Source organism: Tauraco erythrolophus, chromosome 15 (assembly GCF_009769465.1).
Source record: "Tauraco erythrolophus isolate bTauEry1 chromosome 15, bTauEry1.pri, whole genome shotgun sequence".
Lineage (NCBI taxonomy): Eukaryota > Metazoa > Chordata > Aves > Musophagiformes > Musophagidae > Tauraco > Tauraco erythrolophus.
In genome coordinates this window covers 9,700,911-9,726,500 of record NC_141479.1, presented here as the reverse complement: position 1 = coordinate 9,726,500, position 25,590 = coordinate 9,700,911, and the positions used below count along the sequence as shown (strand labels likewise).

At 40.7% G+C, this 25,590-nt stretch overlaps 1 protein-coding gene across 1 annotated transcript in view; it reads right to left on the bottom strand.

The window, feature by feature from the left end:
* URI1 (URI1 prefoldin like chaperone) overlaps positions 1 to 22,276 on the bottom strand; it is a 42,588-nt gene extending 20,312 nt beyond the window's left edge. Inside the window, exons 1-4 of the mRNA XM_086620880.1 lie at positions 22,205 to 22,276; positions 10,101 to 10,135; positions 5,954 to 6,032; positions 3,219 to 3,354 (exon numbers count right to left, since the gene is read on the bottom strand). Of these exons, the coding sequence (XP_086477006.1) occupies positions 3,219 to 3,354; positions 5,954 to 6,032; positions 10,101 to 10,135; positions 22,205 to 22,276 (322 nt within the window). The remainder of the gene's footprint in view (positions 1 to 3,218; positions 3,355 to 5,953; positions 6,033 to 10,100; positions 10,136 to 22,204) is intronic.
* Between the last annotated feature and the right edge of the window lie 3,314 nt (positions 22,277 to 25,590).

Here is a 25,590-nt window from a genome sequence, read left to right as displayed (position 1 = left end):
AAAGCACATTTATTTTTTCAATTCAGTACAGTCACCCTTCAATTATTCCTTTCAATTAAATAAATTTTAACCAATAAATTAATCTGCTGTGGCTAGGCTTTTCTCCTTTTCCCCACAGAAGCAAACATTTTTTCACTCGTTCTCCTTTAAAAATCAAATTTAACAAAACTACTAAGACAAAAAGGATGACCTAATTAGTACTAAGTAACATTTAAAGCTTTTATATATAGTACTACCTCTATAGTGCTACCTCTAACCCAAGGCTGCATACTCACTGATATCGTTTGATTTGTCTGGCACTATTACTGCTTAAGCATGCAAATTCATATTGTCCATTCTTGTATGCATCCAACATACACAGAAGCAATCAAACCGTAAAGAAAATCTTCTGTGAACCTCGATCAAATTAACTGTTAGGGCAGTGGTGTCCTCAAAGGCAAACAGGGTCAACCCTGGGGACCGGAGGCCTTCTACGGGCAGACTCGTGCAGAACTAGTCAAAGGCAATAAAGAAAACTCCCCAGAACCAGCAAGAAACAATGCTCAGAAGTGAGTGAGTTACAGGAATCTCTTACCGTTTTCTACCCTAAGAGCCAGTCCCACTAGAAAAGTTAAACTCTGAACAGATGCTCTCCCACTCCTCACCTCTCAGGAGAGTGGGACACGAGATACAGTAAGCAATGAAAACATGTCCTGTATTTATTTCCTTTTAACTCTTAATATCTGTTAAAGCACTGAATTATTAGTGCTACACTAAGTTCATTTTGGTTATCTGAACAGACTTGATCAGCTAGTTATGAAAAAATAAATAGAGTAATATTGGATAAAAAAATGTAGGTCACTGAAGAAACAAACCATCAACAAATATTGCCAGCTTTCTGTTTGGGAAGCAATTTCAGCATGAGCCTTTCTTTGCTCTATTCAGACCCCAATTCCTATACCAAAGCCTTTAAGCACACACTGGCCTTAAGCACATGCTTAAAAAAGCTTTGCTGTGTTAGGACCTTCCGACTGGCACACAGGACACTGGGGACTGCTTGCAATGTAATCCCCTGCAGTGAGCATGCCCTCTTTTCCAGTGTGTGCGACCTACTCACGAAATTGAAGTCCAAAACAAAAAGATTATGTACTAAAAACCAAATCACACTCTGTCAATGTAACAACTACGCCCAAAATACATCCCTCTGTAAACCATGAAGCCCCTATGCTCACAAAATGCCAGTGAAATCAGAATGAAAATAACTACAGCGCAATACACAAAAGAGACCTTAAACTAACACTTGTGAAACATCAGTCTTTCACGTTTGTGCCACAAGTGGCCAATTCACATTATATAGCAATGGCCTACAGGTCTTTCATGTAGCCAACTTTTTTCCTAATTAGAAGAAACTAATAAAATCTCCAATATTCTCTTCTAAGTTGCCTTTATTTAGTGTGAAAACAGGTGAAAGAGTTTAAGTCAGTTTTATTTTTTAAAGGAGAAAAGTTTATCTATGAAAGAATTTTTTTTTTTTTCAGAATCATATGTACTAATACGGTTTTTATCATCCAAAACTGAAAATAGTTCTTTAAATAAAAAGTTTTTAGTTAATATCAGTGTTTTGGAGCCTCCCACTGGCAGCCATCACACAGCTGAAGTGAACTATCAGCTGAATGGAGGGTTTATATCCAGCATCAATGACTATTTTGCTTTAAAAGAAATTAGTATTTCTGAGTTTGTATTTTAAATGCAATTTAAAAGATCATAAAGGAAAGAATCCAGCATTTATTGTGTGTCTCCCAGCAGACTACTTAATGTTCAAACATCTACTATGCAAAGGTCAAATGATTTCAGTGAATGTAACAGTGACAAAAATATTCTGCAGCACTGAAAAAAATATCAGATCAAGGAAAAAGATATGGTCCTGAGATCTCGCAAGAGTCACAATAAATAACGTAGATTCAGTTCAGTAAGAAAGAAAATTGCAAAGTTGCGCAGAAGGACTAGAATAAGAAAGATAATAGGTAAAATACAAATTACATACTTTTGGCAATGTTCTTCATAAAGAAATATTTTAAAGTAATACAGCAAATGAATTTTTATTAAAAAAACAACTTTTCTTTCACAAATATTGCTTGCACAGAATTGAAAAAAAAAAAAAACGTATTCAGATAGGGAACCTCTGAGGTATTCTGCTCCAGGCAACAACATGGATAGCTGAACTCAAACAAAAATCCAGTGTAAATAGTTTTGGTGGTTGTAACATACACAGGGTAAAGCTGCAGTGAGCACTCATTCAGGAAAGAGGCAGATTATAGGTAAAACCAATACAAAAAAAAATTTCTCAAACGCTTATCTGAAGCAAACAGCAAAGGCTAATAGGTACCAATTTATTCCACACAATTTTATTGTGCTTTTCCTTCCTTGACATTTACATCAAATATTTTAGGCTCTCATTCTTTCTAACAAAGAGGTTCCAAAGTGTGCCATGCACATCGCTTGCTGGTGGTCCTGGCTCTTCAAAGCCAAGATCTCATCACCAACTAAAAAGAGCTAGAAATGAAAACAGGAGATGCCTATCTGCCTCAGTGATGCGCTGCTATGTAAGATGAATTTGGTGGTCACCAATGGCACCTCATCTGCGGAGATCCAGTGGATCTCTCCACAGCAATGGATAGGAACGTTGAAGGCAGGAGGCAGAAATGCAGCTGAGCAGTAAGTGAGAAAGAAAAACAACAAGCAGGAGTAAAGCATGTGTAGAGGGAGAAGAAAGCTGGAAAATCATATGGACAAAGCAAAAAAAAAAACAACAGAAGACAATGCAGCAAAGAAGTACAGAATATAGGGAATAAGGTAACTAAGAGCAAAAGTACAATGTGATGTTCACTTTCTGGAAGAGAACACAGCATTTCTCACATTAAAGAAAAGTGAAAGGGGGTTTTCAGTTTGGTTTGGTTTTCTTTTTTTACTTTTGTGTATAATAAACAAATGAACAAATTTTGACTCATCTTGTTTTATAACATCTAACATCAAAACCTGAATTTTGGTAACTTAAGCTGATCTATCACTAAAAAAAAAAGCTCTGCATGATGTTTTAAAAAAATTAGACATATCAAATAAAACACTAAGTAAAGAAGGAAAATAAGGTGCTACATCAATATTACATCTGAATAAACCCACGGTGTAGATGCTACTAATTTTATATAAGAATACTAAATCATGTTCAGGAACATACATACGTTTTTTTCTGTGCTCAACCAGCTCAACAGCCTGCTTTGCTGAGCATTTGGAAAACCAGTTGTCCCCAAGCAGAACAGTAACCTCGTTGGTGTGGACAAGTTTTCCTGGCATGAAGGCAAGAGGACCCAAAGGTACCTGTCAAAGGCACAGAAGAAACTGCTGAAAATCACTAATGAACATAAAACCTAGACAGTCATTCACATCTTAGTTTTTTTTTTTTTAAAAGTAAAATACAGAGTTAAAGAAATAAAAATTCATAGCAGTTATTTAATGACTAACCCTTCATAAATATTCAAGTGACCAGATCGATTTGAATTTAGTATTGTACTTGCAAAATCAGAAAAGTGATATTTAACTAGACAAGTTGTTCTGTGACATAAAAACTACAGCATGGCTGAATGCTCACACGGAAAACAAATTCACTTTATCCTAACATGTAAGCCTTTTATATTAAAAATATTATCATTTAGGTGAGTTACATATTTGATATACACAGGCTACATTCATTTCCTAATAAAAGCAAGTTTAGCTTTGCTAAAATTTTTAAAATATTGAAGTAGGTATGATCAACTCAAAGATGAGCTGCTCTTCTCAGTATCTGTCTTGCTAATAGTAAGTACCTAGAAACCTCAGTGTAAGTTTGGGGGGCTACTAGCAGGATGACAGACTGTGCTTAATGTCACTGTTTCATCATTCACCAGTGTGCAGAACTCCACCTCTGAGCAACGCTACTCCAAGCAATGCCCATGCTCCAGGCAGAGGAATGATACATAAACCCAGAATACTTCAGATGGGAGTACACTGGTGACAAACACATTTTATAACTTTAAGTGGTGCTTCTTAAAACATCCAGCCTCCATTTTAACACGTATTATAATGTATAGGACACTGCTTTTATTTACAAAACTTCCAGGGATAGGGCATCCACAACTTCTCTGGGCAACCTGTTCCAGTGCCTCGTCACCTCAGAGGGAAGAATTTCTTCCTTAGATCTAATCTAAATCTACCCTTTCGGTTTAATGCCATTACCCCTTGTCCTATTGCTACACACCCTTGTGAAAAATCCCTCTCCAGCTTTCTTGTAGGCCCGCTTTGAGTACTGGGAAGGCTGCTAGAAGATCTCCCTGGGCCTTCTCTTCTCCAGGCTGAACAACTTCAACCCTCTCAGCCTGTCTTCACAGGAGAGGTGCTCCAGCCCCCGGATCATCTTCGTGGTCCTCCTCTGGACTTGTCTTATGAATTAAGACACCTTCCACAGCTCACACTTTACAAACGGTGCTTGGGCAAGTCCTGTCACTGAGGAGAAGCTTTGGCCACACTCACTCCTGCCTCCTGCACCAATCCCCTGCAATCTTACCCTCCGACCTACTGCCACCTGCATGGCTGCCTCTGGGCTTCAATTTCAAAGGAATTAGGAGACCAAAATCAAATTAAAGTTAAAATGAAGGTGGTAAAAAGCTAAGAACCACAGCCAGCTCAAGTTTTCTCTTGAAAGAAAGAGGATTCTGTTTCCATGGATCTATTTCTCTTTATTAGAGTGGATCTGTTTCCTTGGAAAGCGATCTTCCCTAGCTTCAGTATCCAGGAGGGTACCAATGTTTAAAACAGTTCTGCTGTAGGCAAGATCCTGACGTTAAGACTATGCAGAGAGCATTTTTCCTACATGCGTACCCTTCCTGACTTGGTTTTCATGTAGCAGACTGCACAATTTTCCGGTTCACTCTTCCCCCAAAATGATGAAAGCAAAATTGAAAACATACGAAAATATTTGGCCAACAGGATAGGAACTATTTATATACATTTAAAATAACAGATGTGAGTTGACATTGCTGATTTAACTAAGAATAAGTCCTATCTAGCTTTTTTTAAAATAAGGGCTTTTTCCATGCTTCAAAACAACGGAGTATTTTTGCTTTACATCATGTGGCCACACATATACACATGGAAGATGGTCTACACGCATAAAATCCAGAGCCGAATCGTTAGCACAGGAAAGAGAAACACTCTCTGTTCCCACATAGTAAGTATACTCCAACGTCGTCTTACTAACAACTCAACTCTATATGCTGAGCCAGGCTGCCAAGGAAGAAAGCAGTCCGGTACTCTATGCTGAAATTAGCCACTCAGTTACTTACAGTACAACTTCCCTCCCTACAAAGACACGTCTTGAATTGGACCTGAGAAGGTAGGAGGGAAAAAACAAAAAGAAACACCAATTTGGTCAAAATTCTGGTGAGCACAAGCCAACAGGATGAAGTTCACACAAGGACCTACACTTGTTAGGGAAGATTCAAAGACTAGAAAAGATCACTATGTCAATGTGAAGATCGGTGAAACAAAAATTAGCAGCATCTTTTTATGTAAAAATCAATGTTCTAGGGTTTATTTCCATGAATCAGGAAATACTACGGCCATTTTCTTCTCAGGAAATGACTAAGTACTGTAATTCAGTCATAATTATAGTTTTCTATACAATAGATTTACATATCAAACATGTCAGGTTTTGTGTTAACATTTATGTCATCAGTTCTCAGTTGTCAGTAACACTGTAATTTACACTGGATTTCAAAGAAAAGAGGAAGAAACAAAAGCAAAGGTTTAACTATTATCATAATAAATGTAACATTACGAAGTACGATGTGGCAACGTCAGTAACACCTCACCATCAGTGCACACACCTGATTTACTAAAAATTTTAGCCCATTTTCTTGTGTGAACTCTACAGTGTACATACCATGATATCATAGGACAGTTTGTCGGGCAACGTACGGAGTCGTTCCTGAAGAGCATCATAATCACTCTCCACCTTCTTCCTGTTGATAGATTCAAGTTGATTTAATTTCAATCTAAAGAGTTAATGTTTTTCTGCTAGTAATTCAACAACACTCAAAAAACACAAAAAAAACCCAAACTATTTTACTCTTACATACAGTTGATAGATTACTAACTTATTTATAAGAGACTTGAGATGACAAACATAATAGATTATTTTAGAATAATGTGTATTAAAATAGGGACACAATTCTTTCAGATCGTGCATGTCTCTTTCTGAATTTTTTATGGTGCAAAGAATCAGTTATTTCACTAGGATTTGGCATATCTCACTCTATGTTCAAGTTCAACAGTTATACCACCATCAACATTTAGAAAAATAACTGAAAATCCAGTTTATACTTTATAAGAGGCAAATTCTTCAAAGTATCACTTGTAATAAAGAAGTCATGACTTTGGTTTGAGCTGACATCAATGGGCAAAATTTTAATTAACTCTGATTTTCACGTGAACTTTGTGTTCCTACCAAGAGTCAACACTCCTGAAAAATGTCTTGAGCCCCGGATTCGGACGCATCTTCAGTCCCTGACAAGGGACAATACAGCTGAGGAACATCACTCCTGCTGCTTCTCTATCCAAAATAAAAATAAAGCTCATGCTACATGTTGCCACCCAAGACAGAAGTGGCTTGGTGAACTTAGACAAATTATTCCCACAGTAGACACCTCGCTCTTCAGAGGACTTTGCAAGATACAGCGTTGCTGCAGGGATTTTCCTTTGCGTACAAAACAAGCAACCACACTCCCTCTAAAAAAGCCTTCTTTTGTGAAGACATTCTTAAATACTTCTTCAATACTTAAAGAAACTTCTTTAATACTTAAGACCTTTTTGGCTGGAAAAAGTGTTTTAATGGACCACTGCCATTCTGAAGATGGTCAGAAATCAGCTCTTGCATGAAGTAACTGGCATATAAATGTCAGGTTTGATGATATTGTTTACCTGCACTTCAAAACAGTAAACATATATACGGTAGTAAATTCTGCAATAAAAGGCAACTGAAAGCACAGAGCAGCGTGCTTAACAACGCTGACCCAAGATGCAAATTACAGGTTTTCTGAGGATGATTCAGGAAAGCAATCTATAAATGTGCTGAAAAATGAATGTCATAGTTGATAACACAACTCTCAAAATATTATCATTGATTTTCTTAGATTCATAAGCACAGTGAAATCTTCTTCAGCATTCATTATGAAAAAACATCTGATACTCCTATGTTTTGACTCATTTGCTTCCATAGTTGAACTTTGCTGTAATCACTCTACTTTATACCTGGAGTACTTCATATTTTAAGTTGCTGAACTGGTCCTGAAAAAACGAATTTAGATTTTTATGCCACTCAGACATTAAAACCGTATTCCATATAACTGATTTACAGAAGATGCTTGCTACTGCTTTGGTTTGACAGCAGATTTCTCCCAGACTTTTCAGGCAAGTTTCTCTGTCCATTGCCCACATCGAAATGAAAATACAACACACTTCCTTCAAAGAGGAAGGACAAACTCATGAATCTTAACAAAATTCACTTCGGGGGGACGCAATATAATGACTACTTGGTGTCAACAATAACAATCAATTACTTAATGATATTTACAGAATCCAGCCTTTGCCTCCCAGAGGGCTGTATTTGAGAAAGGGACAGTGATGCACTCCAACCACCTGCTGAAAAACAAACAAGACCCCCAAGCCGAAGGCCTTGCCCATGTCTCAAAGAAGAGAAGACTCCATGGGAAGAGAATGATATGAAAATCCCCCTACTCGCAGAAGGATTAAATATTCCCATTGTTTCAAGGCTGAAAGTCCTTCAACATTTCTTTGTTAATCTGAAAAGAAGATACTGCCTTTAAGGTCTGACTGCTGCCCGTTACTGAAGAATTTTATTAGGATACAGGAGAAATCATCTGCTACAAAGGCTATTTCACTTTACAGAGCAAAGTATGTTCCTTTTTTCAGGGGGACTGCTGCCCTTTGCTGATCAAACCTCCACCACGGGAATCTCTAAAAGTGCAGCCACATCCTGAACTGGACCATCGAGATAACGAAAATTAAAATCAATCCTTTTAATTAATTGGCCTGAAACAGCACTACTTAAGGAAGGAAGCTGACCTCCCTCTTCACCTATAGCTGATGGTCACACGAGCTCTGGGGTGTGCCAGCACTAGGCTCAGTCCTGATATGCAATGAAGAACCAAAGTGAACAGGGAAGATGCATATCGGGACTCCAGCTATGAACATGTCCCTAGAAGGACAAACAGAAGCCTAGATGTTTAATCCCATACTAGACCCATTATTGGATACATGGCTTTAGAAATATACTTCAAGAAGTGTACTAAAAAATGAAAAAGAAAATAATTTAATGGAAATATATTGAAGCTGAGCATTTTAAAACCCTATTCTATTTAACATTCTTCTGTGTCACTGACTACTTAAAAGGTCTTCTATGAACAAATTAGTCAGCTGAAACAAGAGCGCTCAGCTCTTCCACAATCAAGATGTAAATAAGGGTACTAAATTTTAAGTAATTTTTTATAAAGTAAAGATTGTATGAATGCTGTATAAACTGCTTTTCTACACAAAAGGTATCAGGAAGTTAGGTTTTCCTTTTGACATTGTGTGCCCCAAATCCCAAAGTTCACGGGGCCATGGCCAGAGTTTGCATAAAAGCAGACACGTGAGCAACTCCCCCTTCCACAGCCAACCCTCCCACCCCACTCCACAAACCTCTGCCATTTTTATAAGAGGAAATAATTGTCAAAACTTTCCAAACTTTTAAAAATCTGTTCGAATTTTAAGGCTTTCTATCAAATAGTTTATTTCTGAAAAATACTATCTCTTAGTGAAAGAATGTACGTGCAGAATTTCACATAAGACCAAACTGGTAGGGACAATGCAAAGCTCCTGAGAAAGTACGAGTGCTGGGGATATTCTGCCTGACTTCACCACAGCAGCACCAGTAGGAACTTCAATAATATTTCCCTTATTGAAAATTAATGCAGTCTCTGAATTTTAAACATAAATGAAACATATTAGTTTTAGATTATTTTTGAGAGCCAATAGTCAGAATTTAATATGATGATGTGTATAGATTGCCTTGATTTTTCTCCTCTTATCCAGCACTTGCAGCCTATGTGCATGTAAACTAAAAACATTTGATACATACTAAATATAAATTATTTGCTTGGAGATCTTTCAGGCATGAAGAAAAAGCCTCTTAAAATAAATTTAAAATATTATATGCTTGATGGTGTATAACCAAAGGTTTAATCTCACCACTAAAGGGGCAGTTGCTGTGATTCTGCAATAACCCTGCAGACAATAATCAAGCCAGCTCCTGTTGTTCTCTCAGTAAAATCATGGTAAACACAGCATGGATATATTGTAATTTGATATCTGTAAGATCGACTGTTATATCTCACAGTAACTCATAATATAAGATTTCATTCACCATTAAATGTACATTTTCCTCAGATGCCATACAAAACTACTATTTACTAAGCATGTTTTCTATTAACCATAGATTGCCAACAGAGAAAAAAGTGCCCAGAGATATTTTTTTTTACATAACAAACCATTTCTTTCTAAGCTTTACAAACTAAGTTTTATCACATACTTTACTGAGGGGAAATACTACTTTCACATTGTTTTAGCACATGGAGGTGGGGAAGCAGAATTTCCCTACTTGCTCCATAGTTAGAAAGAAAACAACAAGAATAACTAATTCTACCCTGGGAGTACCTTTTCACCAATCAGGCAAATTCAGCATTCATCCCAGAAGGTTACTTGGGGAAAAATGACAAATGAGCTGGGTATTTAAAACAGAAATATAAACACTAAGGCTCAGTGTATTTGTGATTTAAAGTAATGGTAACAGTGGAAAACACACATATTTTAAAGAGAATACACTACAACAATTCTGAGCTATCGCTAACTATATTCCCCAAAACATGCTAGTAGAGTTTGGCTATCACAAGAATAAATAGCAATACCTTACTAAAATATAACTAGTTTACTCATCAGTATTTTAGGCATGTAAGCAAACATTTTTCACTTACCAGTGCTGGATTTTTTCTTGGCAGCTAGTGACCACCTGTCATTAAAACAGATAACTACTCATGAAAAAACAAGGCTAAGCACACAGCTGCAATGTCAATGCATCAGAAACTAGAACAGTAGCTTTACAGATTTGGTGGTGTCTCTATATACATTTTTATTTGTCAGTGCAAAGGCATGTAAATGGTAGTTCTTAAGCAGCACACTTTATCACACACTAATGCAGACTGATAACCACAGAAAAAATTACAGCTTTTCATTTCATATTTTGGTACAATACCTGCTCCATAACTATCAGGTGACACATGATATAAGATAAGTAGTAGTTTGTGCAATCTGCAGATCTATTTTCAGTGTTACATGCTTGCAGAATAAGAAAACAACATAAATTATAACAAGACATCGATGTAACTTCCATACTTATTCATTAAAAAACAAAAACAAATGAACCCCACAGCACCAAAAACATTTTTCCTTTATCAGTACACCAACAAATGTTTCCACTGGCCGTTTTAATCTGAAAAACCACAAATGAATTTCGTGGTGTTTAAATATAAGGACATTTTTATACCATTACGTGCACTGGCTTCCTTTCTGCTCCTACTGGGTGTCAAAAAAAAAAGAAGTTTTAATCTGAATATTTCACTTATTTCTTTATGTCATAGGCTTTTCTAAGAGATCCAAAATAATTTAGAAAATAAAGCATATAGTTAAATTGAAATACTTTTTTTTTGTTTTTCAACTGTATTTTTTCAGACTATGTAGATACAGCAAACAGATAAGATGCTGAAACCTGTGACCTTCCCTGCCATAATTACATGGAGATTTTGTCTTTCAAAATATATTCTGATCTCTGAATAATGGTTACCAAAAATATAACACAAACAATTTCATTCAATTATATGAAATGCAATGAAGCCATGAGGCAATTAAATATGTCTAGACATCTTCTCAATATAAACATTTTCCAGATTTTTTTTTTACCAATTTCATTTTTCCTATAGCCAAAATAATGCTAACATTTGAAAGCAATTAATGAGAAAATTTGCAGAGAAAACAATAACATACATTCAAGTACCACTGAAATCACTGGAGCAGATAATTCTCTTTTTTTTTCCAAACAACAGAATGAAAGACAATTTTTTTTTAGTTAGCATATGTGCAGCTATTGCAGAACAGATCTCAGACCCTGCACTTTCTACTCATATAGGAGAAAAAAAAATGGGACTCCTTTGTGAGCTAATAATTCTTTAAACAGAGTAAAGTACTTAAATGAAAAGGATCAGCTCTACATTTGTGGTTACGCTATTTCATAATCCATCAGGAAATTCAGCCAGGTAGCTCGTCCCACGGAAGCCAAGTTTAAATTTATCATTTGCGTTAAACTCCTATAAATCAAATGCCTCGCAAGTATTTTCCTTAATGTGCAAGCTGACTGTTTTTAAGGTTAAGAATAAACGTACAGACTTCCACAGAGCATCAACTCAGAAATCTAATTCATACTATTAAGCCCATTTTAAGAGTAAAGTTTCCATAAAAGGTATAAATCATACAACACAGCAACATTTGATAACAATGCTAACAGACAACGGAGCCCACCACTAACAAGTAGAAGAGTCAGAGCCTGCTCTGACAACATCCTTCCTTCTTTCAGGTTTGGTGGTGATTGTGAAGTACACAACACAATTAAGTATACACAAATGTTTATGAAATCCTTTAAGAAAGTTCCAGTTTAATTGCCCCATTACGGACGAAGATGGAAAAGACAGGAAGCTTTCCCTTCCCAATACATGACTTTCCATGCATGAAGTGAGCTAAAAGCACAAAAAGAAAAGCCCTGCAAACCATAAGAGCAGCATGTTCATTAACCTCTACATGATAATCCTTTCGTAGCTGCATATTAACTAGTTACATATTCATAATCATTTACATTATTTAGAGGACCTTCTATGAAAATTTCCAGGCTATATCCATTAGCTACAATGTTAAAGGTTACAGAAGATAGTCTACTTAATGTTTCCAGGAAGCTTTTTTAATTAGTAAATATGTAAATTGGACACATATGCTTTTTATGTTTTTAAAAAATAGTCCACCAGTAAAACAGGATTGGGGCACATGCTGTTTCCATCGCCCTTTATCCCCTTTAAAAAAAAAAGAAGCGAAAAATCAATAACACCAATCAATTTTAATTTAATTCTTCTTCTTTGATATAATCTCTCTTGAAGGGATACTAAAGTGTGGAACCAACAACAAACCTTTTCGTTTCAGTGGCAAGCATAAAATGAGACCTTTTACAGAAACATTAAAATATACCACCTCAAAAATGTTTCAGGCTGCACTTCTGGAACTGAAATCTATTAAAAAATAGAGAATAAATATTGAAAAACAGATGGAGATCAATTATGCATATGTCCTTTATTAGGTCAGTTGCACTGTTTGGATAACAACTGGTTTTATCCCAGCAAAGAAACAAATAGATAAATATATAAACAAATCTTTTGATTCTTTGCCTTTAATCAAACACAGGAAAACCATTAGTCTATGTTACACACATAATTTATACCTAGAGTTACAATTAAAGAATGAAAGTTCCTTTCAGCGTAAATAAAATAAATGATCTGTTCGTTTGTTCATTTGAGTTCAATTTGTCTGGACACCCACTGCTACCAACTATGCATTACTTTTAAGACTGATATCAGAGTGGAAGTGGTATCAATAAACTCTGAATTCTCTTCTTTTACACATAAAAATGTATGAGTTTGTGAATGCATGCAGTTATCAATGGCTTATCTGCATACTAAAATATTTATTAAACTACTCTTGCAGCAAACTTAACATTACCTAATCAAGAGTCTGGTTATAAAAACAAGAGAACTGTCGGAAAACACATTTCATAGTCTTAAAAGAAAACAAATGGGTAAATATTTTGTTTCCTTCCTTTCCTCCAACAGCAACTTGTTAAAATTTAGAGCTTCTCAAGCCCCTGACCAGACAGAGCCATACTCAGACTGGACAGAGCTCCACAAGCAGCCAAGCCCTGGGATTGCACACCTCTGCACACCCATTGCCCGAAGTGTAATTCCTTCTGGATTAAACCCCAAACCATTAAAGCAGGAGATTATGCATTAGTTCTGCTCTCACTACTACAATGCTGAGCTATTTAAAGGGAAGCGTACGTTGCTGCTTTTAGGGAATCTCTTGTTTCTAGGTTTCACAAGCAGAGTCACAGCAGAGTGGGAGGATCAGCTTCAAACCTGCCAGCACTTCCCAAGCATCCCCAGTTCCACCGTGCCAATGTGAACATAGGGCAGTTTGCAGGCTAACGACTCCACCCCAAACATCTCACATCATACAGCCAAGGACTTCATTAGCTGTGTGAAGGCAGAAAATTCCTTTTGTCTGCAACACTTTCTCGCTTCCCAGTCTATTTAAATTCCACCTTCTCTGGGATCTTCTGTCTGAAGAGCTCAAAAACTTTTCCAGGAATTAAAGTGTACTGCACTTTGGAAAAGCACTGCACTGATTTTATAGGCTGAGTAAATTAACCACAAACACTGGTCAGGAAAAGGGCTAGAAACAGAAACCAGATCTCCTAACTCAGCAGCCAGGCACTACAATCACTTGCAAGGGTTCCCTGGGAATGAAGACAGATGAAAAGGATGCTGTAGCACGAAACTCATTCTTACGTGTACATGCCCACGGGTTTCTACTCATGGGTTCTCCATTACTCCACCTTTCCCCAGCAGGTCCTCACCCTCACGTACAAGGGCATCTCTTTCTTCCACCTCATTTTTTCCTTACCTGTTGCTTCTGCACATGCTCCCATTACTAACAGCAAAATATAATTTTCTGTGGTGCTTCTGATGATCAAGGTGGTGCACAAATAGGTCTGCTCTCCTCTCCACTCCACGATTATTTTGTTTTATTTAGGTAGTTCTCCAAGGTGGAGTGCATAACTGCGAATAGTCTCCCTCTACTAAGCAGCTAGACACTGCCTACAAAGGTGATGGTTTTAACACACTGAGGGTAATTCTTCTCTCTCTCATCTATTCTGATCAGCAATAAGGCAAGCTGCCAAGTCAGAATTTTATTTATGTCTCAGCTCGTGAAAAATTACACAGCTGGTATTGGTATCATCTGTAGACAGTCTCGGGTACCAATGCTTAACCTGCTGTATCCAAGTCACACAGTTATGTTTAAGCCTAAAGAACTAGAAACTGGTATTTTTAAGATTAAAGTTAATTTTAATGAAAATTATGAAAATAAAAATGCCCCATCAGATTAGGAAGAGTTCCTAAATGAAAGAGAGGTTACTTCCACACTTGTGGGTATGAACATGGAAACAAGCAGCATGGAACAAAAGCAACGTTTCCATTTAAACAAATTGCAAGTTAGGCATCTAAGAGGCCAAGTAAATGTGTGCTGTTTCTACATGCACACTGGAGTATTTTGCTTCAAAACTGTGGCTCACAATCTGTCTGGTCTTCAGAAATTAGAAGCTAGGGACACAGATCTAATCCCAGCTCTGATTCTATTTCTTCTATATGGCCTTGAGCAAATCACAACCTCTCAGTCTACATTTCTTCATCTGCAAAATGGGGATAATAGTATTAACCTACCCACCTCAGAGTGTTTAATGATGATTAATTAATGTGAGAAAAGCACTCTAAAGATGTAAGAGCACTATATAAGTGATAAAGCATTATTTACCACTTGAAAAGTAATCTGAATAAAATCAGATATGCAAGTAATTTGTTTACGTGTAGCAATAATATAATTTGTGACTATTTAATCTTGAATTAGTCTCACTTTAAACATCCCTTTCAATCACATTTCCAGTTACTATAGAGAAAATGACAGTATGGAATACTTTTTGTGGAAGCAGAGCAAGTAATGAGGTGGTAATTAAACTAAGGGTCTAATAAAGTCTAAAACCAATGACTTGCCTCCAGGAGACTGTCCCTGCCATTTGGGACTGTGTGAATATCTCAGTCTCAACTTTGGTTCTGTTGTTCAGAACCTTCCACGAACTACAGTGGAAGTTTATGCTGGTTTTCTGAAATGCAGATCCATGTTTGCAAGGCTCATGATAAATCCAAGAGCATTTCCACCACTGACCTAATTCAGATGACTCCGACTCTGCACAGTTTTAACTGCTGAACCGTCTACATTGAAGTATTTACTGCAGTTGATACATGCACACGAGCTGCCTCCATCTGTAAATGTTTGCAGTACCAAAACCCACTCTGCCATGCAACTCTATGCATGAGATTTCTGTCGCACCCCCAAACCCTGAAAGTTTACCAATGAAATAACCAGTTCACAATACGACTTTACATTACAGAAGAACACTAATCGGTGGTCAAATATTTAATCATCTCTTGGTAACAAGGATGTAACAAGCCACACGCAAAATAAACACTTCAAATGAATTTTCTTTTTTTCGTCTAGGAAACTATACAGTACTTGCCTAAAACACAGCAATCACTGATGGAGAAAGACAGAATTAACATTTGCACAATTGTTTTTCCTACAGCCCCATTTTCAATCAAAAAATGAAATAAAACTATTGAAAGTTCTTCAGCTGTTGGCACACTATGATCTAACGGAAAAGGAAGAGCATTTCTGCGCTCTCATATTCATTTATTAAATCGTATTACTCAAAACTACTACATTTCAATAAATTATTAACATAAATCCCCATTTGGGTGGAAAGTTTTGCTTTTTGAAGAAACATGTTTGGGAAGAAACTGAAGGAAAAGAGAGACTGAAAGAAATTTGAATCAGGCCAAACATTTCTAAAGGAAAAAATCTTATTTAAAAATATAACCACAGTTTTTACCTTTCTCTACAAGTAAAAAAGTGAAGACCTACCGGTTTTATATTAATTGTGTACACACAAGTGGGTCTCTCAGTTTTGCAGAAAAAGTAGTACATAACTATTATTTATCAATAAATAAAAACTAAGTTCTGAGCAAAATGTTTTTTGGGAGCTTAAAAGTTCTACTTGAAACACCTAAGAATTATAAAGCAGACAGAAAACACCTCATCTCTTCTTTGCCTGCTGGGAAACTCTGCCCTCTCAAGACTATTTTATGTTGTGAGCACTGCTGTGGTTACAGGTCACGCAGACAAATAACAAATGAGGCAAGCGTGGCAGCCCACTCCCCTGTGACAGCCAGGCAGGCAGCATCAGCTTACACGAGCCAGCACCCTTCCTTCTTCCTCACTTCCAACCATGAGTTCCCAACATATTTCTGCTGTTTTGCTGTTTGCCAGTCCCCTTTGGGAGTCCTTTCAACTCACAAACCCAGCAAAAATCCCAAAGGCTGAAGGACATTTTCTGCTAAGTGAGTGAGTTTAATCAGTTCTGAACCGACTGAACTGCTGCAAGTGAGGAACAAACTGCAGAAAGGTCTCTCCTTTCCCTGGTAGCAAGTCAGTATCCACGTCATGTAACTTCATCTGGAGACAGAGCTAAGGAACTCGAACCTGAAGTATCAGGTCAACATACTCATGTGGCTATACCATCCCCAAGCTAGCTCAGGTACCAAGAGAGCAGCGGACCAACGTAAGCATAGAACTCCTGGGATCTAACTCACCAAACACCTCAAGCAGGTTTTGCAAGTTTTGATGCAGTCTCTGGTGCAACAACCTCGCCGCTAGCAATGCCTGAGTTAACCAGCCTGAGACTGACACGAGCCAGGGCACCTGCCACACAGACATACCTTCAGGCTGTGGTTCAACCTTCAGCCACAGTCCTGAGTAAACAGTCATCATCCCTCCCTGTCTCCAGCTACTCAGTTCCACTGTCTTATTTTTCCAGCCCCAACACAATCTGCTGGTAGACATTTGTGATGCTGCACAATCAACCACTGGCCGAAAAAAAAAAAAAAAGAAAAAAGAAAAAAGTCAACAACAAAGTTTGGTTTTAAGCTGTGTCCCAACCCAGGTCACTGAGCAGTGTCACAAATGTGCCACTCTAAAACTCCTCAAAGGTAGCAGCAAGCAGTCACAACAAAAACTAACGTTAAAAAGTTGTTCACCAAATTAAAGTCATCCCCTTCCTGGACAACTCACATGATCATTAAATAAATTTTGAGTAAGTGACCGAGACTGTTGCTCACAACTGCTCTACCTTGGTAAGAGCATGGCCATGGCTCAAAGGGCCAGTCCAGCTGGCTCTGCACTTCCCCTTCACATTCGTGCTGGCGTCTGACACGACCACTTTGGCGTGTGTCACTGCATTCCTCCTGCCCCGTAGCAGTCTGCACACAAGCCTTTGTACTAAAGTAGTGGAGGGATTCACCCTTTTCATGGCAATGAAACCACAGCCTGTGCTAACAGATAAGAGGAACCACAAAACCAGCAACTGCACAATGCAGCCCAGTTAATAAATAAAGCCCCCACAATAAAGCCCCACTGCGAAAATACAAAGTCTCAGTGCAGTTGCTGCTCTGAGGGCCTCAAGATGGAAAGCTCCGAACTAGCACATCCATCTGCAAGACTGGAGCTTCGGATTAAAATAAAATACAAGTTCACAGTCTCAAAGGAGGAAAGAAAGACATGAGGCAAGGAGTACCCAAGTCAATCTGAGAAGACAGGTTATGAGCATAACTTCTGGGACAGTGACCTGCAAAGATGCTAGAAATACTGAGGACGATTCCTGAACAGTACCCTGCTCACTGCATCTACTCACAAAATCTGTAGACAGCTAGAGGAGCAGTATAATTTAGTAACATTTAAATTCTGTGAATATAATCTCATCCACCTGTTTTACTTACCAGTGAGGCAGGATATGCACAGACTTGCCCACTCTAGAATAAAGGCCAATGCTCTTTCAACTCTTTAGTGAATAGTCAGACTTTAATTCCCATTTAAAAAAAAATATTTAAGATCTGTTAATTTATTTCACAATTCTTGATACTATATAAACTAATGGGTATTTAATTCATACTAATAAGGACATAGACAAATATTGACTACAGAAAGTTAAAGTGATGATCAATTAACACTGGAGGAACAATAAGTCTAACATTGAAAGTTTCCAGATAATGACCAAATTAGCCCTTTTACTTGAAAGCAACACACGAGAAAACATTATTGGAACCCACTATTACGAAAAAGCACGGGACAGGGTCGAGTGGATGTCATCAAAGGTTTCTGAGGAGGCACTTGTCCAGGTACCTTTTAAAAAGGAATATGGCAAGTGAAGCTTCAGCCAAGACCCTTTAAAAAGGACCATGCCAAACCGAGCTTCAGACACTACGTTAACTTTTCGCAGTTGTTGTCTAAAACAAAGTCTTTCTGCACTGGTGCCTCGTACCCAGGCTTCCTCTAGATTCCGTTAACTTGGATGCAAGCTGGAAAAAGCGCAATACCCTGGAGACACTGCACTGGAAAGCCCACTGAATCTCATCTGCTGAGTCCGTAGGCAAGTAGTTCCAGATTTCCAGTGGCTCCTTCAGCAGTGTAGTGTTTAAGACCCTACTCAGTCTCACTGCTCTTTTTCAGATTGAAGGAACAGCTTTAAAACCGCCAAGTTGTTGATTTCATAGCACAGGTATTACTTGAAACGGAAGCAGCCAGCCTCAGAAGTAATTCATACAGGGAGAAAACAATTCAGAAGAGTATAAGTTCAGGATTCTATTATTTGTTTCCCCGCAACCCACCTACAGGATGTTTAACTGTTAAAAAACTGCAAGTACTCAGGATCTTGAAAACAACTGGAAATTAAAGGTCATACAGCTCCACCATATAAATTCATAAAAATTAAGAATATGCCGTAATACACACTGGCCAATGAGTTATGGTAGCAGCAGCACTAAATTTAATTGTACTTTGTTGTTATGATGAGTGAGAGGAGTCACTTCCTTGTCCTAATTTTCCTAAAAGGAAATGTGTTTTTGTTTTGCAAAAAAAAAAAAAAATTCCTATTGCCAGCAAACACTGGAATCCTTTAGATTCTCCATGCCTGTGTTTGCACTCTACAAATGTCTCGTGGGTCTAATTGGTTCTGTAATGTCTCCCTTTATGCATATCTTCACTGTACTGCTCAGAAACTATAGAACGTATCAGCCCACGGTAAATTCACTGTCTACACAAGTCTTACCAAATCATACATATCCGACTTGTCAACTTCCTATCAGTTAGTAATCCCAACCCATTTGATTGTAAGAACAAATGTATATCAAATATTACGTTTAAATGCAGGCTCTATAGTATGAGAATCCACCTATTTAAATATTCATTTTCTAATTCCTGTACTAACTTGCAATAGATTTAACGCAGTATTTTCAGCTAACACATATTGCTTTTGCAAGTAATCCATGATACATACATAATATTCTTCTTACAGAAATATTCAAAACTTTACGCAGGCACTGTGCTTCCAATGATGGTCTTTATCATGAAAATTACTAGATATTCTTCTATAATTTATCCCCAAGATACACATTTTAAGTCATGTTTCTATACAAAGTGCCTTTAGTGGGAGCACTGAAAATTGCCTTTAACAGTTTGGTCTTACTATCACTACAAATTAACAAGATGAAATCTGTCCAACAGGCAAGCAGTCCTAAACAAGAATTAAAATTACTTTTCACCAGGGGTCCTAAACCTGGAAGTTGCAGCCTCAATCAGATTAGAGATAGAAAGTCACGAACATCCTGTTCTTTTAATATTTTTAAACAGGAAGGAAGCCTCGGTCCACGTGTTCTCCAGAGCAGCTCTTTAGCACTTAAAAAGCTCAAACTCGTAGCTGAACCAGGGTTGTACAATGGCCTGGATGTGAAAATAATCAGCCATGACTCAAATATTACCTTTGATCTGCACATAGATAATGCTGTTTTTCACTATTACACTAAAGGTTGCCTTCAGACTAATAGGAATAAATAGGTTTCTTTATACTTAATCAAGCATCACTGGAACAGCACACCACCACAGTAATTAAGAGAAATATATGTGCCTGCTTAAACGCCAGTATACATATAGTTCTGGCTAAATAACTTTACTATTTGTTACAATGCTCATACTACGATTACCAGCTTACCAAAGTACTGGATAACTGATTCTCCCTCATCTTTGTGCTACGACCAAAACACGAGACTTCCACGTCAGTAATTTTGCGAGAAAAATATGAATATCTGAAAAGAGGCAGCTGAAATGAAAAGACCTCCTCCATCTTAAAAGACAATATTTTCTTAACTGAAAATACTGTGGTAATCCAATTATATATATTCATTGCATAGAGGGAAAGTCTACTATATCTTCATCATGACACTCCATTGTAACCAAGATATGTAGTTCTTTAGTATAATTTCATATTGAAGCTGAAGTGTTCAATTTTTTTTAGCCAATTTGCAGAAATTATGTAAAGTTTCCCTATGATAAAATATAATTTTGGTACATCAGCCTAACAGGCTTAATTAATGGTCTCCTGGGCCTCTTTTCCACTGGAGCAGATCTGTTTAAGAAGTGTCTTAAACTTGCTTACAGAGGGGTCTTACCATGAACTGGGAATAATTCTACGTGGTTACGACAGACATCCGCTTACATATTAGGCCTGACCGACACTAATGTACCAGAGAAATTACTCTTTGCCAAATTCTACCACCTTGAAAATTAACTGAAGGAGCCCAAGCAGACAGGTTACCATCACCAATTATCGGTATAACGGGTTACTCTCTGCGCAGAATGGACGATGCAGAGTATTCCAGCAGATCTTCTCGCTGTTCATCCACATTAATGGTCAGCTGGTTAAGTACATCTTTTAGAAATGATCTAGTGTGCTATTCAAGAGCAGACACATTTTTGGACACAGTATTCCAGACAAGGCACATTTTTTACACCACGCACGTGTTACTCAGTTTTCTTACTCTTAACTAAACCAGCGTGTGACAAAGCAACACACGCTGGAGATGAAGTCCTCCGTTATAACTGAGGAGCTCTAATGTGCATCTTAGAAGTAGATTTAAAAAAAAAATGTAATCATATGAGAAGAATGAGCAGAAAAATTCTAAAGCAATGGTGGGCAAACGGACTTGTGCCAGTAATGCACTGCACATGACCATGAGCTCCACAGTGACTCCAGCACGCACCCAGAGCTCACTGCAAGGCTCCAAAATGTGTGATTTTTGAGTCCAAAATCACACTCTCTAATAAAATCAGCAGGGCCCGCTCTCCTTACATCGTGAGTGTAATCTGCAGGAAAACCTATCTCGAGTTTTATAGTATGGCCGCGTGTGGAACCAGCCCTCTGTATTCTCAGGAATCGTTTTTGCAGAGGAGCTTGGCTCTTTCAAACGTAACCCATGTTTCCTGAGGCAAGGCCGGGACAATGCATTTTCGATACACCCGCTCTCCCAGCCGGCCTGTGACATGACACAGCTCAGGGACAGCCGCCGGCCTTGCGCGAGGCCGGCCCGCAGGACCGGGCTTTAGGAAGGCGCGTTACGCTCAAAGCCACAGAGCAGCGGCACGAGGGAGGACAAACGCGCGTCTGAGCGAGCTGCGCAGCGCACGTTACGCGTGTGCCACTGTCGCGGTGCGCAGGGCACGCCGGCAGCGCGCAGCCGGTGCGGGGGCAGCCCGGCCCTCCCCCGGCGCTCACACAGGCTCCGCTCCCGCCAGCCCCCGGTCGGCTGCCTGACGTTCGTTCCGAACGGCGTTTCGGCAACACCGCCGCTGCCGACGCGCTAACGCAGCTCCCCTCTCCCGGTCCCGGTCCCGGTCCCTGCCCGGCCGCACGCCGGCCGGCGCCCCTTCTCTCCGCGGAGGAGGTCTCGGAGCGGGCTGCCGGGGGAGGGCCGGCCCGGCCCCGGCGGGGCTGCGGGTCAGCCCCAGCCTCGGCCCGCCGGGGAGCGACGGGCGCCACGACCCGCCTCGACCGCCGCCCGTGACGTCAGCGCTGTCACGTGCCCGCCCGCCGCACGCAGGCCCCAGCGCGTGCCGCCGGGGGACCGTCACCCCGGGGGGGCTCCGTGTCCCCCCACCCCCCCTCAGCCCCGCCGCCCGGCCCGCCCCGCCCCGGCCGCCCGCCGCCCCGGGCCCCCCGCCCGCGCCCCGCTCCTCACACCGAGCCCGGCCCGCCGGCCGCGGCCTTTACCTTTTCTTGCTCCTGGCGGAGGCGGCCCACCAGCGCGGGGCTGAGCGGCGAGGCGCCGCCGGGGGCCTCCATGCCCGCCGGGCTGGGCCGGCAGTCTCTGAGGGAGCCGCTCCGCGAGGCGGAGGGGGCGGCGGGAGGGAGAAGCGGCCGGGCCGGGCCGATCTCCTCAGCAGGGCGAATGAGTCCTATAGAAATGTTTGTGCAGGGCGAAGCGCCGGCTCCAGAGCCGCATCCACGCGGGGGCCACCGCCGCCTGGGCCCGGGGCGCCGCTGCCGGGGGAAGCATCTCACACTCGCATTCTGGGCCGCGCCGCCGCCTGCGCCCGGCTCCCGCTCCGCCGGCGGGCCGGGAGAGCGCCGGCAGCTCGGTGCCGGCCGCCGCCTGCCGCCGCCTGCCTGCTGCACTCTGGGTAGCCAGCCAGCCCGCCAGGCGGCCCGCCGCGCCCGCGGGAGGCACCCGGCTGCGAGCCGCGAGAGGCGGGCGCTCCCCACCCCCTGCCCGGCCCGGCGCCGCGCTGCTGCCGGCGGCCCCGACGGCTCCCCCCGCCGCCGCGACGGGCTGCGGGCGGGGGGCACGGCTGCTGCCGCACGGCCCCCGCGACGGGGTCGGGCAACCCCCCCAGGGGGGGAATCGGCGGCCTCCCCTGGGGCACGGCGTGTGCCTCAGCCCGCCGCGGGACCGGGCTCGGTGCTGGCAAGGCCTGGCAGCGCTCGGCCTCCCCGCTCCCTCCACCGCCGCCGGGCCCGCGGGCGCGGCGGCCCTCGGTCCTGCGCTTGTTCGGAGCGCAGGCCCAGGGAGCACAGGCCTTAGGTTCAGAAAATCGGAGCATCATGTGTAAAGTGTTTTAATCGGCCCGCAGTGGTCCGAGATAGGTGGGAACACAGACCTGCGCGGCCTTTGTAATAGGGAGCGGTAATTTGTCACGGTATCTGGTCTCAGAATGCCTGCTCTGTGGAGTTTACATGGTCAGGACATCTGACAGTGAATAAACAATAGGTTGCTGTGACCTGAAGGATTGCAAAATACTTTTAGATTCACTGAAGTCACTTAGAGCAGCACTCGGGCTTGCCTACATCGGAAAGTTACTGCGTGGGAAGCAAGCAGCAGCCAGCCACTCTTGGAGTACCACGGGGTAATTTATGTGCAGTAAATGCATTAGCTAATTTCGTGAATGGCGTTAGACACGTCCGAAGTAACACGCTGGTAATGGAGTGGAGCCATACTTCAACAGCATGCAGGATCACAGCACAGCTGAATGCCCAAGTAACTTCACATGGTGCTTGCCAGGCTGCTGCCATTCCAGCAGGTGTATCTTAACTTCTACACACCAAACACCACGTAGGTGGGTTCAGTTACAGATAGACCTTGTATTTACCGCTGCACCTTTCCCCTGAGCGAGTAGAGGCTTGTGAACACCCAACACGCATATCCACCAGCAGTGCAGAGGGGCTTGTGTTGTCTTCCCCACAGGCACTGGCAGACATGTCATAAGATGGAGGTACGAAAGTGCGCCTTCCCTACATTTAGATCTGGGAGGGTGTTTTCCTCTGCAAAAGAAACAGTACTTCCTTTCCATGAGCAGAACTTTACCCGATAAACACCACAAAACAACTGTTTATGTTATATACAGGACATAGTATGTGCTGTGTACTTTTCCAAATCTAGGTTTCCATCCCCCTTAAAGAGCTTGTTAAAGGTCTACAGATGAGGAATTTAGAAGCAATTTTCAAAGCATGGTTACTCAAGCTGGAAGTTAGCTTTTAGCCAGACTTTAATACAGCTTCCAATATTGCAAATAAAAATTTGCAACTGCAGCTGGGTAGTTTGGTTTATGAAATAACTACATCTATAATCTTCAAGAATAATTGAAAGTTAGCTGAAATCTCTGGCACGTATTTGTCACAGAGGGATTCTGGATCCTCTGAATGAACGAGACACATTTACATATTATCATCAGAAAACAACCTGCCAGCAGAAGAATATCTCAAGTTTCAATAGGTTACACAAATCTTGTGATCCTTCTAAACGCTCATAGTAAATAACTCCCTTTCAGCCTGCCTAGAAGCTCTTCTGAACTTTTTTCCAGTTAACAGGTCTTGCAGAGGAGATACTACAAATACAGGTCATTTTAAAATGCTCTAGTTTGATCCCATTTCATGTCAACTCGATTGGAGGACAAAACAGATGCACAACATAAAGATATATATCTTATTTAAGATTCTAATTTTACGCCTGACAACAAAAAAGCACTTAACTAACAAGAGCAGCCACAAAGTAGGAATTTTATATCAGAAGACACTATTTTCTAAGTAGAATGTAAAGGCATGCAATCATTTCTCTTGTTCCCTGTTCCAAGGACTTCGCCATTTCACATGCCACTAGTACATCACTTAGTCACTAAATATGTTGCGTTGAAGACTTCTGACAGCTGGCCAGAATAAGAGGCTACATCATTATCAGAGTAATGACTGCATGCATTTGGTCGTACTGGCGATAGTATGGAATAGTTTACTGGATCCTTTTGTACATTTTGTTTTTCATCTGCCAATGAAGAAACGTTCTAATAGCGACAAACAGATGGGAGACAGCATTTGCCAAAGAGGAGCGCAAAGCCTGTCTCTGGGTCACATCCTTTTGCACTTATCACCTGTACAAAACCATTGTCACCAGTGGAACTCTATGGGCTAGAAAATAAATCAGATTGAAATTTGGCCTTCTAAGCTGCAGATTTTTGTTTACTTGTTTACTACATTAAATCTTCTAGATGCCCTACCAGATGATTTTCATAAAACCTTGGGGAAAACTCTGGAGAACTCTCGGTAATTAAGCGAGGGAAAGGCAAATAAGTAAAGCTTACATGTTCTCTTCCAAGTGGATGGCTTAGCAGTCAGCAGATACGCCTGTGCTGTAGCCGAAGACGTGGCTGCTGGCAGAGCTCCTACCAGAACTCAAGCTAGCTAGATTGGATGAGCCTCCGAGAATGGTAAATCAGAGTCATTTTGGGCTTTGGTATAAACGTGTCAGCTCTACCTGTGAGAGCAGAGGATTAGAAGCAAAGTTTTGGAGAGGTCAAGTTAAGTTTGCAGCAGAGAACCTCACACCAGGACTCTGGGTCAAAAGACATTCTTCTTTGGCAAATAAGTCTGTGCCTTCCCCCACGCTCCTTAAACGTCGTTCACCCCACTCTGCAAAGAGGGCTGGCACAATGGATGGGGAAAACAAAGAGAGGATAAAAAGAGGAGATAGATGGAGGAAAATGCCCCAGCCAGTCTTTCTGCTGAGAGAAACAAAAGGTGAAACCACGACACCTCTGTTTTGCAAGACCATAAACTTAGGTCTAAAACCATGGATTGCAACAAAGTCATGGGTGAGGACAAGAGAGTTA